The 14,703-nt window shown below is 49.7% G+C and overlaps 1 protein-coding gene across 2 annotated transcripts in view; it reads right to left on the bottom strand.

Annotated features, from left to right (window-relative positions):
* wwtr1 (WW domain containing transcription regulator 1) overlaps window positions 1-14,703 on the bottom strand; it is a 47,373-nt gene that overhangs the window by 16,216 nt on the left and 16,454 nt on the right. For both annotated transcript variants that reach the window (XM_088915085.1, XM_088915086.1), the window contains exon 2: window positions 1,080-1,216. In XM_088915085.1, coding sequence (XP_088771211.1) covers window positions 1,080-1,216 — 137 coding nt within the window. The remainder of the gene's footprint in view (window positions 1-1,079; window positions 1,217-14,703) is intronic.

The following is a 14,703-nucleotide window of genomic DNA, read 5'->3' as shown; positions in this document are numbered from 1 at the left end:
AGTATTTCTTTAATCCCTCCTTCAGCGGCACAACGTTAAAAAACGATCCTCATAACGTACATCGCAGTAGCTGATGTATTCCAACAGGTTTACCAGCATTTTGACTCTCTGGATTCCTCTTAAATATCTTTTCTAGCTCTTAGCGTGGGGAGTAGGGACTGTCTCCCTCATGAAAAGGTAATTGTTGTTTACTGTTCTTGGGGATTACAAAAATATATCCCACTAAAAAAAATGGCACGGATTTCCTTAAACTTCCATTTAATATCTGACTGGATAGACAGCTGTGACAAACCAGCCTAAGTATTAGGGTTTTGTTCCAGTTACAAAACATCAGGCTATGAAAAAATGCAAGAAAAGGTCATATCATATTCAAGTTTCCTGTGTTAGTAACATCTGATCATTAGTGTCCTGATCTATTTGCCCAAAACTGGTCTGGACACTTAAAAGTGAGCAGCAGATTCAGAGAAACTCATCAAGCCGAGTGTGAAGAGAAATCTAATTTAGTTTCTACACCCGGGCGCTTTCCTAATTTAACGGTAAGCGAGTCATCATGACAATAAGGATGCTCAAACACAAACTCAACCATAATTAACTACGGATTTTGTAATTCAATGCAACAATGAATTAGTAGCTGACTGGAACACTGTGCATGTTCTGATTGGAAGCCAGAAAACACAGAAGTTTTAAAATCACAAAACCGTGCTGTTTCATCCTGATCAGGTCAGAAACGAATAAGATTACAGCGACGCTGGAGTTAACACATTTTATTACCCTCTCCTCAAATTGCTACCAGGCTGTATTTTATGAGGGCCATAAATGTCGTCTCATTACTGATTTAATTAAAAGCGAGGCGTGGAGCAGCCAGTGGAGAAGCCACGCCGGGCGGTGTAACAGCTACAGCCCATTCCTATGCAGAGGCCAGCTGCTGCCAGGCATGTGAGCCACGCTGCTCCACAGCCAAGTCCCAGAGTGGTGCAAACCCATGGGGGCGCACAGCTACCCCCCAGCCCGCCCCGGGGAGCGGACGCCCCGCAGCTCCTGCGCACTCTTCAAACACCCACCCCTCCTGACGCACTCACCGAGGTTGGGCTGAGACAGGGCCATGGGTCTCTGCTGAACCGGGGCCGGCGTGGCCGGGGCGTGGAGGCTCATCGGGGTCACGGCCGACGTCATGGTCTTGCGGGGGTCCTGCCACGTGGTGACCTTCTCGACGTGGCTGCGGAGAGAGGAGGGCGCGGGAACGCCACGTCAGTGCCCGGCCACGGAAACGGCTTTCTTTACACCCAGGGCGGCGGGGGCGTGGAACATGCTGCCCGGACATGCTGTCACAGCTGGGTGAGACCCTCTGGTTTTGTAGCCACTGGCAACCCAACGGGGCTGGAATCCTCTCATCGTTTTGGGACTTTTCTGATGGTCTAATAATAAATGCAAACCCTTCTCATCCAGCCAACATTTCCATTCTGTGCAAAACCTTTTTCAGGTGGATGACATCAACTGTAAAAAAGCCCAATCTAAAATAAAATTATATTGACTTATATTTAAATATTCCACTGGGCTCATACGATACAGATTTGTACAGAGCAGTAAGATGCTGGTCCAGTAGGTCAACAGGTCAACTGAAAAGACTGCAACCGATGAACCTGCACAATCGGAGAGCAGCTTTCCGTTTTTCCGTTTTTGATCGTTGAAAACGTTTAGACACCACAAAAAGTTTGCCGGAAAAGAAACATTTCTGTCAGCGCGGCTCAGATTAAAGGGTTACTCTCTCCAGACACGTCCTGCGGCCATTTTCTGAAGGTCTGACGGACACACGAAAAACGTTAATCTTGTTGCTCAAAGGCGTTACATAAATTTGTGGCAGCTTCATTGATACCTCATTATAACTTCATTAAAGACTGAGCAAAAATGACTGACATTTGTTTTTTAAAGATGGGAATTAACTGAATCATTCTAATCTGCCGTGGCACCACCGAGCAAACTGTTCTGGTTATGCCTCTTATTTATTTTTTGGCAACAAAGAAATAAACGGTTTGTTACACTATAGGGTTCAGATTTTAATTCCAACTCATCTCCCTTCACAGCACAATAAGACAGGCGGCCACCTCCTCCTCCTGTTTCCAAGTTTAAACAGCCAATGAGACCTGAGGGACACCAGACTGCCACTCAACCCTGGCTTCTTACAAGGAGTGGCGGATGAGAATCTCTCATCAGGACGGCACGAGGGCAGGGGGGACACTGAGGGTGGTGGGAGTATGGAACAAGCTGCCCAGCCCTGTTGTTGAAGCCAATAACGAGCACATATCAAGCAACAGCAGGATGAGACCCTCCAATCAGGACAGGAGGCACTGCTTTATGCAAAGGTAAATGATAGCCTAGCTTACATCAAGAAAGTGCTTCAATCAGGACGGGGGTAGGGGCAGCACTACTTTACACAAAGGGTGGTGGGAGTGTGGAACAAGCTGCCCAGCCCTGTTGTTGAAGCCAATAACTGGGCATATAGGAAGCAACATTGGAATGGGACCCTCCAATCAGGACAGGAGGCACTGTTTTACACAAAGGTAAATGAAGGAGCAAAGGAACAAGTACAGGTTTATTCCCTGCTGAAGAGAGAAGAAAAGAAACACAACGTTTCGGATGTGGAGCCTTTTCCGGGTGTGGATGAGATCTTTGAATCAGTTGACTATTAAGTACCAGACGGACCAGAGGGGAGCCTTCCTTCTGTTCTTCACCTCTGCCGCCAACCGCCACCCCCCCCTCTCCTGTCCTCGTGCCTCAGCCCGCATCGCTGCTTCTGCCCCTCTTCCCCGTGACGGGCGCCCCACACCTGTCTCCGCGCTACGGGAAATTCTGGCTGGCCCACATTTTTGTGACAGCTAACCCAGGCACAGCTCCTCTTCTACTGCAAGCTCACGGCGCCGAGAGGAGAGCATCCAAAGCCCTTTAAGTTTCACACCGACGTTAAGGACTAACACCAGTTTAAAATACTATGCATTTCATTTTGCTTTCTACTCCTGAAGTACAATGAAGTTCAGCAAGAAGTTACTGGTGGTCTGCCTGCCTTCCTATGAGATTAGTAATAAATGTAATTTTTTTAAAAAGCATCTTCAAGTGAACTCTCTGTAACCTCTCTTTTCCAACTCCCCCAGCTTTTAGGCACAAGTGTTCTACCTGAACAGTGATGCTGAGATAAATTACTAACATAACAGGTCCATCAGGTAGGGGATTATAGGTTCAGAAAAGGCCACAAAATCTCAGCTGCTCACACCAGACTTTACAGAATGAGAGGCACAAAAATCCCAGCTCCGTTCCGGTTTCTCCCTGTAGGCTCAAAAATACGTGATTTACTCAAATTTACTACGCTAAAAGTAAAAGCGAAAGTGCTCCCATTGTCTGAAAGGTATGGTCTACCCCAGTGTGATATCACTCTCCAGACGGTAGTCTGCTGTCGTGCTGGAATTGTGCTAAAACCTGCGACACCCAGCGCACAAACCCTGGGAAAACACATCTTTTTGGCTCAACCTGTCACAGACTGTGAAGCCTGGCACCTTACAGGCTAAGCCCCTGGCAGTCTGCTGGCATTCCTGAACAAGGGCTTTGTCTCCCCGTCTCAAAGGTTTCTCACACAGACGGGGACAGAGCCGCCCGCTGACCTTGCTGGCAGGTACTGCTCAGAAATCTCTGCCGCCCTTAAAACTGTTTATTTGGGCTTCAGAACGCAGACAGATTACGGAGTCGAGTCTGGGGAGAGATCCCTCAGGATTGTGGTATTGAGCTTGGGAGAGGAAGAATTTGAATACTAATCCCTTTTAAGACCTCGAGCCAGGGAGACTGAGAAATGCATTATTGAGCAACGTGTGTCCAGCCCTGCCAGATCTCAGGAGCTGCGGGAAAAACACACTACGGTGTGGTGGACTGCCCCCGGTGGCAGGGCGGTGTAATGACCCCACTAGCCCAGTGTCTGAATGCTCACAGGGGGCTGTGTGAGTGTTTGCGTCTCAGGCAAAGCCAGTATGTGTGAGGGCGGCTTCTGGCCCGAGTCTCTGCACAGTGCCAACCCTCGAGCCCTGACTGAGGGCTTCTTCCCTCGTGCCCCCGTGGGCCAAACTCGGCACAGCAACGCCAGGGGCAACTCCCGAACTTTAACTCGTGTCTCGCCTCGAGAGAAAGGGTGTGCAAAGGCCCCCAAGCAGTCACCTGGAAAAGGGGATCTTCCTCCACATTCTTCAGAGGTGACAGCGGTGAAACTATCTTATTCCTCTCCGCTGCACACTCCCTGTCACGACTGCTGTTGCCAAAATAGCTAACCTCAAAATATATCTAAAGGGTGTGAAAACAGAAATCCCATTCTGGTGCTTTGTTTAGAAGTTCTGAATTATTTCTGCACCAGTCCCTTCGTCCTGAGCCACTTTTCGGTGCCTGGGACTTTGTCCGACAACGTTTCACTCTTCACACTCTTCACACCGCCACGTGTGCGTTTGTCAGCGCTGCTCTTACGTTAGGAGAGCATCGTTCCTGCCTGCTGATTGTGCCCGCTCGGCCGCAGGCCTCTCTGATTGAGGACGGAGCCCACAGGTCAGATCCCTGCTGCCCTTCTCCAGCTCGGTCTCGGGAGCTCGGGGCTGCGTGGGCCTGTTTGTCCACAGAGGCACTTGGGAGGCAAACCCGTGCAGCACCAGGAACTAATCGGTGAGTCACCCTGCACAAAGAGCAGCCCACAGGCCATGACTCACCCGGGCCTGTTCACCGCCAGCTCAAGAGATTAGCCGCTTCCTGCTGCGCTGCTCCCTGTCTGTGGAACGCCAGGAAACCTGTTTGTTCCTTACTTTCTGCTGGTAAAGCCCGGCTATTACACAACACCGGGCCTGCCATAGCCCACAGAGGACTCTCACAAGACAGCCCGGCCCCGCTGAAGGGATCACTCCACAAGCCTCGGGCACATGGCTGATTTCATAGAACATCTAAACGGTCATTCTGCAAGGAGAGAAAGCCGGAACACATCTCCGCATGACAGGGGCCGCCTCCCACAACATTTGCCCCAGGGAACCTCGGCTCCGCGTTCCTGAAAGGCCTGCTCATCTCACGAAGCTCTCCCTGGGTCAAAGGACATTCAAAACACCCCTACACTGCTACTACTGCCATTTGCACCGCTCAACATTCCCAGCTTTCCCAGTCCGGCAACATGGCAGGACACTGAACTTTCTCCGACTCGAAGAGATGACTTCCGCGTGCGTGTGAGGCTAACTCCCGGGACGGCAGCGAACTTCCAGCACCCCCTGGCGACCCCGCAGGCAGCAGGAGATGGAGGAGCCCCTCCTGGAGCCCCCCAGGGGCCGAGCCTGGGCGCCGGTGTCTGTGCTGCAGCCCCTGGGGGGCCGGACAGGTGTCTGGCAGCTGCGAGGGGCAAGGACTGCTCCTCACCAGCCCCCTCTGCGAGGCGAGCCGCCCCCGTCGGGACAGCCCGGCCGATTCAAGCCCCCCGTAACTGCGCCCCCCTTCCCAGGGCCACAGATGTGCGCGCTGACGTGACGGCGGGAAGCCCCGTCAGTGACTGGCTCCTCCCCTTCGCCCTGCGATGCCCACTCGGAACAGGAACAGCGCGTTTGGCTCCTTTCAGATCAAAGCCTTACAACACAGAGGCGGCTCGCCTCTCTCCCTCTCTACCCGGAGCGTATGAACCTGGCTCGCGGTGCGAGCCGTTCCGGGAAGCTCCACGCCGCTGTGCGCGAGGCTAGAACGTGTCCCACTGGAGAGGGGGAACCGGGTGGCTGGGACAACACTTCTGCCACATCCGCGCCAGCCGCACACGGCCTCCGGAAGAGCAGAGCCAGGGAAACTAGCTAGCTAGAGCTCCAGGTTGGTCTGGACTCGGCTCTGGTGGGACGAGACCGTACAGGCTGGTCTCTGGGGGGGGGGAGGGCATTGAAGCAGAGACAGGGGACAGAGCACGTGTGTCCCCTCTCCCAAACTCCTGCACCCCACTGCTCACACATGCCGCGCCCCCCCCCCGTGGAACTGGGAGAAGGAGAGGCAGTTATTAACTGAGAACCGGAGACAGATCTGAAAACAAAGCTACCGAAAAGGGATAAAGGCACACGGACCGTCTGACCGCACTAAAGCCACCGTCTACGCCAGCGCAGTGACGCCTGGGCAGGTAACGAGACGGCCGTGTCCAGCCCTCGGTCAGGTCACACAGGGAAGGAAAGCGTGGATAAAATAATATTATTGGTGTGCCCGGGATCCGGCGGGGTGCTCAGTGCCATGTGCTGTCATCCCCGACGGGCGGGCCCCTCCAAGAATGTGGGAGAGCAGTCTTAAAATAAAAGGGCTGGGCGAAGATGCTGAGGCTGGGGATACTGGGGCAGCTGCGCCGGTCACGGAGAGCGGACAGCCCCCCCCCGCCACACCCGCCCGGGGACCCACACGCCGAGCACAGCGCCGCGCTCCCTTCCCCTGCGCTCACGGCGCCTTCAGCACTGAACTGAAAACACGGTTTCAAATCCAGTTCTAACAATTACTTCTCAGGACCCCCTGTGATACTTGACTGTCCCCCAGAGCACACAGGGAGCTGAGGGAGTCAGACTGTCTCTGCTTTTGATCCCTGTATTTAGAGGCCTCCTGCTGCACTCCCAGTTTTTCATTTGTTCTCTTTTGCTGTGGTGGTGGCGGGGGGGGGGGGGGGGTAAATTATATATTTAGAGAATACGTCTACAAGGTAAATGCCTGAAAATTGTTTTCTGAAACTTTTTTTAATTTCTGCTCTCCTGGTTTGTCTTTGATGCCTCTTCAACTGCTGGGGCTGTCTGTCGCCGTGGCAACATTACAAAAGCGTATGTTTAGGTTGGCTCCTTTAAAAAAAAACCCTTGATACAGATACTCAGAGTTAAACACACCCCTGTTTATAATCACGGCTGTGATCACCTCTCCTTTATTTTGCAAGAATTTACAACACTGCCCCGAAAAAACAACCTTTCAGCATCACAGAAGCCCGTCTGACTGCATGACATCTGCCGAGCCAGAAAGTGGAGTCTGGCGCAGAGCTCCTTTCAAAGTGACTGAGCGAGCACCTGGTTCATGGGGGGGGGGGGGGGGGGGGAGGAAACGTGCTGAGCACAGTTAACACCTCTTATCAGAACTTAAAGAGAAAAGGCCTTGACTCACTGCAAAGGGGAAACAAGGTGTCTCTGCCTGCAAGTGTAGGAATGAAAGCTGCTTATTTACACAGCTCTTGCTTCTCTTAGCAGCTGATAACCTGTAAGTGCCGATATTTACTTTGCATGACCTGCAGGTTTCTTTTACACCATCAGAGAATGAAATAAGGTAACAACTGCACAATGTATTTGAGATATAATAAGACCATTTTATTTATATATGCTCAAAGTGCTGAATATTCATAGCAACAGAACAGGACTAAGCTGCATTCAAACCCCCCCTTGGGACGCTGCCGAATGTCTTGACTGAGTGTCCATCTCTGAAGCAACTGTAACAGACAACGGAATCACCTTTGGGGTTTCAGTTCTTTAACGTTTCAGAGATATCTAGACTCCTGGCCCTTCCCAGTTTAACAGATAAAGCGTAAAAGCATCTTTCAACATGTTTGCTGGAAACAATACTTCAAAATCTACTGTAGTTTTGGTTTCATGCAAAACCTTCAAGCTTGTAAAACTGCGAGTGGATCAGAGTCATCCTTATATACCCTGTATCACACTGTACAATATACACTAAACCATATACTACATTTACCCTGTATCACATTGCACAATACATACTATACTGTATGTACCCTGTATCTCACTATACAATAAGAGGGTTATTTCCATCCCTGACATGTTAAAGCAAAGTTTCCAACTGATCAAAAGTTCACAGTAAGTCACTACAAAAAGAAAGGATAAAATTCATAGAGTGGATCTGAGTTTGCCGTTATGACTATGGTATCTAGCTCAGACAGAAAACATACAGATCCCCACGCCAGCTGCGGAGTCCCTGTGGAGTCATACCTATCCCGAGTCAGACCGACCCAGCCTGAGCAGGTTACTCTAATGTCATAACTGGGATATCAAGAACATGACGTTTCACAGAGACACATGGGTGCTGCTCATGAGCTCACAGATAATTTCCCACACCAATCGCCTCAATCAAGGAAGACCCTGAACTCCCCCAAAACAGCAGCCATGAGATTCGCAAACAGAGCTGAAGATACTTTCCCCAGCATCCAACAGAAAAGGTCAATACCCCTGGAAAAAAAAAGTTTATTTTCTCCGGAGGCTATTTCTAGAGTCAGAGCTCCTAACAGAGAAGCCTTTAAAAATCTGCCTGTTCAACAGTAAACAAGGCATTTCCTGTCAGGACTCTGGGTTTACAGACTCGCAAACAAATTAATTTGCAAACTGGCCAGATGAAACAAAATAATGCCACAGCACTGGCATGGTAAGGTTTCGCCCCAGCTCTTAGCTCCACTGGTTAATTAAAAACAGGAGCGCAAAGTACGGCGTTCTCCACTTCCTCAAAGCTCTGGCATCAGCACGGTTTTATTCTTATTTTAACAACCCAGGGTGCAGGCTCGACGAAAAAAGTCTTATAAAAAAAACAAAACGGCGCAAACATCCAACCACCCAACCCAAAGAGAGAGCTCGGATCGAGCCTTCAAATTGTTATGAGCTGGAGCTGCGCATTTAGGAACACCAGCTGGAGAGTTTGGAAGCAGATGCACTAAATTCAATTACACAATGGGAAGGGAGGTGGCGAGCAGGAAATGGAATGCGTTCTATTAATAGACCATCCCGTTAACCCTCCCAGCACCAGGGTGCCGAGGAGCAGGAGGAGCAGGGGTCAGCGTCTGGCTTCCTCAGGTGAGCAGTGACCCCGAGAGAGTCCAGAGGGCAGGTCCCGGGCCGCACCGCCTCCTGGGAGATCTCCGAAAACCCAGATCGCACACTGATCCGCGTGGCGCTCCGCCCAGCGTACGTTAACCCGACCTACCGAGGGCCCAGAGCAGGACTACTCCACCTGCTTCAACTCATTAGTTGGGATCAATACGGCCACTAGCACGCCGCAGCACAGGGCGGACTGGAGGCGCCCCAGACCCTGGTGACTGGTCCGAAACTACTGGGTGGACAAGAAGAGGGGTCAGCGGTGTTCCTCGGGTCTGAATCGGGGGCACTGACTGGAAAGCCCGACTGGAGGCCGCAGGAACCTGGAACATGAGCTCGAGTCTGCCCAGCCCTGTGTCACAGCATCAGGACCAGGGGTCTCCACCTCCATTCCTGGAGGGCCTGGCGTCTCCTGCCCTTTGCTACACCCGAGCTCTCCGTTACATAATTGGTTTCGGGAATTAGTTACATAACCCAGACTCTGAGGCGATTTACAGGTGACTGTACCCTTGACGAAGTGAATGTCTTGTGTAATCAACTGCAAAAGGCTTTCAGACCTCCTAAAAGACCTTAAAAATCCCGTGTTCAGTTTAGAAAACGGCTTAATTGTTCAAGCGACTGCTCAGGAGGGAACAAAAGCCAGGGAACACCAGCCCCCCTGAGACCCCGGGTCGAGATGTAGGTGAAACAAAGACGGTACCTGACGAAAAAAACAAATATTATCTTTTTACACGTGTAAGGAGAATGAAGAGCTCCAGTCAATCCCACAAGAGGGTGGAGGTCTCCCCTTTAAAGGAAACAAGTGGGGGCTCCTGCTGGCCAGCAGAACGAGGAGTTGGGGATCGAACCCCATGTTGTCCACATCATGAGCACAATCGCTCTACCAGGGATGAGTCATGGGCTGTCTGCAAACACCCCTGACGCTGCTGTGACAGCTGTGAGAAAGGTCTGGAAGACGAATTTTACCCAAGTCGGATTTCACACCTGAGCCATGTGCACACTGTCCCAGTTTGACGTCAGCAGGTTCCTCTCTGAGCACATTCAGTAAAGTAACATACACACTGTATTCGGCAAGGAAAACAAGAAAACATCCATGGACTCCCTAGAAATTAAAGCCCATTGATTAAAGAGCCAACGTCAATTTAAGAACTGCTAGGCAGCTGTAGTTGAGGTTTAAAACCCAAATGGACAAACAGGAGTTCTTTAATTGACTTACAGGAGTGTTGTGTAACCAAGAGAGCACCTAGATCTGGGCAGGGACGTGCGTTATCTGGGCTCAAAGCAACATACACCGATTAAAAACGCTCTGCAACCCCTGTTATCAAGGTCACAATATCCCAGGCTATATTAGAAGCATTTATTCTTAGTGCAATCCTAAAATGCTTGTGAGCTCCGAGGATGAGCCTGGTTTTCCCCAGTTGTTGCAAAGCACTATGGGTGGCTCCTCTTGTTACTGATGAAACAGCTGCTGGGAGCAGCCCTGAGCACCAGCTGTTGGCTGGCCGTTCTAACTATAGCTTCTGTATGGCCATGATCTGCGGCTATCAGCCCTTCATGGAGTCCCCAGGAACTTGCATTCAGAGCGTGGAGCCCGCACCCTGCTGAAGCTGCAGACTGGACCTGCCCGGGGGTCGCAACACCTCTCTACCAAGTGCCCAAACCAACCGCACCAACAGGCAGCCAAGCCTTCCTTCTCCGTGCATCTGCAACTACAAGAGACCGCGAATGAATTAACACCCATTGGATCTTGTTTTGGGGGGTTCCAGTGCCTCCTCCGCAAACAAATTGGCTCCAGAAAACCCCCAAAATGAACCACTTTGTGAAACACAAACACTGGTCGATAAATTATAATCCAAGCCATATATCAGCCCCCCCCCCCCCCCAAAAAAAAAACATTTGAGCAACAGGTTATTGAAATGTTATTCAACCGACAAGAGAAAGAAATGTCATGGATCACAGCAGAGCAAAGCCTCTTTGGCTCCATATTGCCTAACGGTCAGCCCTCGAGAAACAGAAGCTCAAGAGAGTCTTCCCCCGTCTTCGTCAAGTCTGATGTCCGAAGCTCCGCCTTTAGAAAAATATCTCACGTGAGCTTTAGCTCCAAGCTTGCGATTCAGAGCCGCTGCCCGTTCGCCCAGTCCCGGACAAAATTACAGTTTAAACTATTAAGGCTCATTTCCCCCTCCCCGTGTCAAATTAATTTCTCCAGTACTTCCTGACGCAGCAGCGCCAGCGACGCGAGGCAGAAACAAACGCATCATTCAGCCATATTGAATATTATAACATGTAGAATCTGGCTCCAGGCCCAGTGTGTGCGACGCCTCGCAGACTTTCTGACCCCAGCTCAGCAGCAGACAAGAAGAAAATTGTCAGACTGAATCTCAAAAAGCTCGAATGTTTCAGGGCACAGCTTTATGGATAACACCCCCTTTTCTGAACTCATAACGGGGATTTGTGCATATAATTAACCCCTTGTTACAATACATTTTTATTAACTGACAGGCGACAGTGAGACATTTCAAGGGCATGTTTGACACTGGAGCGGTCTGAAAGTATTAAATGGCATCCCAATTGCTGGGGTGACTTGAGCAATTACCTTTAAAACCAAATCTGATTAAATAAAAAGGCACCTTTCAGAGCTTCTGCAACGCCTGCGTGTCTGTATTTTCGCTAGGTTTTATTAGAATTTTCACATGCATAAAATTACGTATCAGAGGGTATACAATGCTGGGAGTCTGAAATTAAGTGGGGGGCTTGTGTTTAAACTTGTGCCAAGACAGCACAGCAAGAAAGCTCTTGTAAAACACGGTAACTGGAGAAGTAATGAGATGGAGGTGCCTCTTCATGGGAACTTTGCAAATTAATCTAGACAGCAGGACTTGGCACAAGCAGAGCAGAGACAGATGTGGACTGGAGACACTGCTTTACACAAACGGTGGTGGGAGAATGGAACAGTTCTCAAAGTCCAGACCGCTTCTGGCCGAGATCAGTTAGCTAAATGAGTCAGATGGCCCAATTCCCTCTTGTTTCTAACCATTCTCAACTCATCTTCCAATGGTGGGGATCACTCCAAGTGACGACACTTCATGTCTAATTCTGCCTTTTCTTCCTACTTTAAAAAAACCCATTTAACTATGGACTTTCAATGAAATTATGACAAAATAAACACTCATGTTTTTTCAACCATCAACAAGAGGAGAACCCGTGGGGTTTCAGTCTCGGTGCCCAAGTCCTGGAGGATAGGCCCGGTCATTACCCTCTGAAGGCAAGACGCCTGCAGGAGGGACAGTGGGCTGACCGCTCTGACAGGTGACCTCGGTGACGCCAGTCCGCTGACGAAATGGAGCAATTGGCCGAGTATTTGAGCCGGCAGCTCTTCTTTTAAAAATAGAACTCGGCGAAGGATAAAAGCAGGCTCCTTCTGAAATCAAGCTCCCTGCTTAATTACCCCGGGATGAGACAACAGACCCACTAAAGGCAGGAATGACCATGAAGGGGTGACCCCCTGACCCACGGCACCCCAGTGCCAGGGGACAGGGGCCTCCATGGTGTTAGTACCTTGGGGATAAAGCCATCAGGGCCCAGCAGAAACCACTCTCACAACCTCCAGCTTCCAGGTCACTAAATTAATTAGCTCACAAAAAACGCTGGCCACCAGATTCCTGGCCGTACCTCAGCGACCCAGAGGTGCAAGCCCTCTCTTTAGCGTCAGGAATGCAGCAGCGATGGACTGCAGACTTTAAGCTGCATTTTCTACATCGCCATGGCAATGGGCCATTAACCGGTCGCCGAGCAACATTCCAGGGTTCTAGGATTCTCTGCAGATCGTGTTTGAAAATGTACACCAACCAATTATTTTCCATTAGGATGTACAGAGGAGTTCTGACCCCCAAACGCAGATTCAACTCCAGCTGCAAAGAAAAACAAACGCCAGATTCTTCATATATATCACAATCTCATAAATGTACCTCTTGGCCAAACGGGTCTCTTACACTATGCATGTTCAAAGATCATTAACAAAAAAAGACCTTTCTAAACTTGGCGAACAACGCAGTATTTGCTCAGCCTCGGCACAAACTAGAAAATCACAAGAACGGGCACTTGAGAGAGGCGCGTCACCGTGCCAGGTTTAATCTCAACATAATGGGAGTTCTTCAGAAGCTCCAGTGAACGACTGGCTGAAACACAGACATTTCCCCTCTCCTCACTTCCAGCAATGTCACCTTGCTCATCTGGAAGAGCGCTGTTTCCAGAGGGCCCTGCCAGACAGCCGCTGTTTGCCGGAGCCTAGGAAAAACGGTCCAGCTGCCATCACAAACAGACTTTGGCAGCAGGCTGGACAGAGAGCTCTGTGCCCAGGGAGCGCACTTCCAAGATAAAGAGACTGGTGTCTGCTGTCTGGGCGCTGACCCTGGCTTGGGGAGGCAGGAGAGCTCCTGCAGCTCTCCAGCATCTGAGCACTCAGGCCACTCCAGGCCTTGGCTTCTTCTGGCCACCCAGCCCCATTAAGGTTTCTTCACTGACTCTGGCCTGTACTAGCTAATGTGCAGCTTCACCATCTAAAGCAGCAATGTTTCGTGCATGTACTGAAGCCCATTTGAGATGCACTACACAAAACAGCTAGGTTATTAGTCTGTAGGTAAAGCAATGGGCAGCACGATTTGCCAGGATGTGATAATTCCCCTGGCAGAAGCACTGCTGTATTTTTAATAGCCTGAACAGGTGAGGCTGTGTTGCCACTATCTCAAAATGCGGGCCTACAAGAATATGAACTGACCCAAATACGCACGGCGCAATTCTCGCCAGTTCACCTGATCGCAGGTTTCCAAAATTGACATGCTAGTCTCTGAATAAATCAGTGGCGTCATTCAAGCCAGAAGTTATACACCAGCTTCTCTGGTTAGACAATCCTAGTCACTGCCACCTCTTCTTATGGAGGATAAATGCCCCCCTTCTGTTTAAATCAAAGTTTTCTCTTATACGCACGCCACCCCACCCCCCGCGCGTTTCTCTCGCTTCGCCATGTGGTCTCATCCTGGACCCGACAACAGCAGCGTTTCACCTTTCACTCCGAGGATGTACACAACAGCTCGCCCCAAGAGCACACGGCATAGGCACTCCTGAAACAAAATAATAAATCACTCGACTGAAATTAAACTTCACGTCTCTGCACAAAGAGCTCTTTGTTAATAAGCTCGCAGCAGACATGGAAATGAAGTCAGGCTCCACACAGAAACTTGTCTCTTTTTCACAGCGGATTTATGATGAATATTTTGGCACGAAGAGTGAGGGACCTCCTGCTCTAGAGTTACCAGCCTCTTCTTCATTCTTTATATCTATGCTCCTTTTTAGAAAAATAATTTACAGCCTCCTCTGGCATGAAGGCTGGCAAGTACAGACTGTTTTATTATTAACACTGATCTCTGTAATTAAATCTCTTTTGTACTCGGTAAATAGCCATTCTTTTTGGCCTTTCAAACTTGGGAGTTGTTGTTTTTTTTTTTAATTCCACCTGCTTGGCAGAGAATTTGACAACAATCAGATCATGTTTGGGGGGAAAAAAGAACATTAGTAATGTCATAGTGCCCTTTTTAAAGATGTTAGCAATTTCCATCCGGCTTTGTACCACAAACATTGTCAGATTGTTAGCCTCAACTTGAGTTATTCTTGGCTATCCACACATCAAACACTATGAACTGCAGTGACAGAAAAAATTTAAAGACATGTTTATTAATTTTTCTTCTATAATGTCTATAATATATCTATAATCTATAATAATAAAGTCCTCCACTGCTCAGCTCAGCAGCACCAGATACCCAAGAATCCACCTGAAGAG

The sequence above is a fragment of the Atractosteus spatula genome, chromosome 4, assembly GCF_055471065.1.
Source record: "Atractosteus spatula isolate fAtrSpa1 chromosome 4, fAtrSpa1.hap1, whole genome shotgun sequence".
Taxonomy (NCBI): domain Eukaryota; kingdom Metazoa; phylum Chordata; class Actinopteri; order Semionotiformes; family Lepisosteidae; genus Atractosteus; species Atractosteus spatula.
The sequence above is the reverse complement of the archived record's forward strand: the minus strand, read 5'-3'. Positions and strand labels throughout refer to the sequence as shown.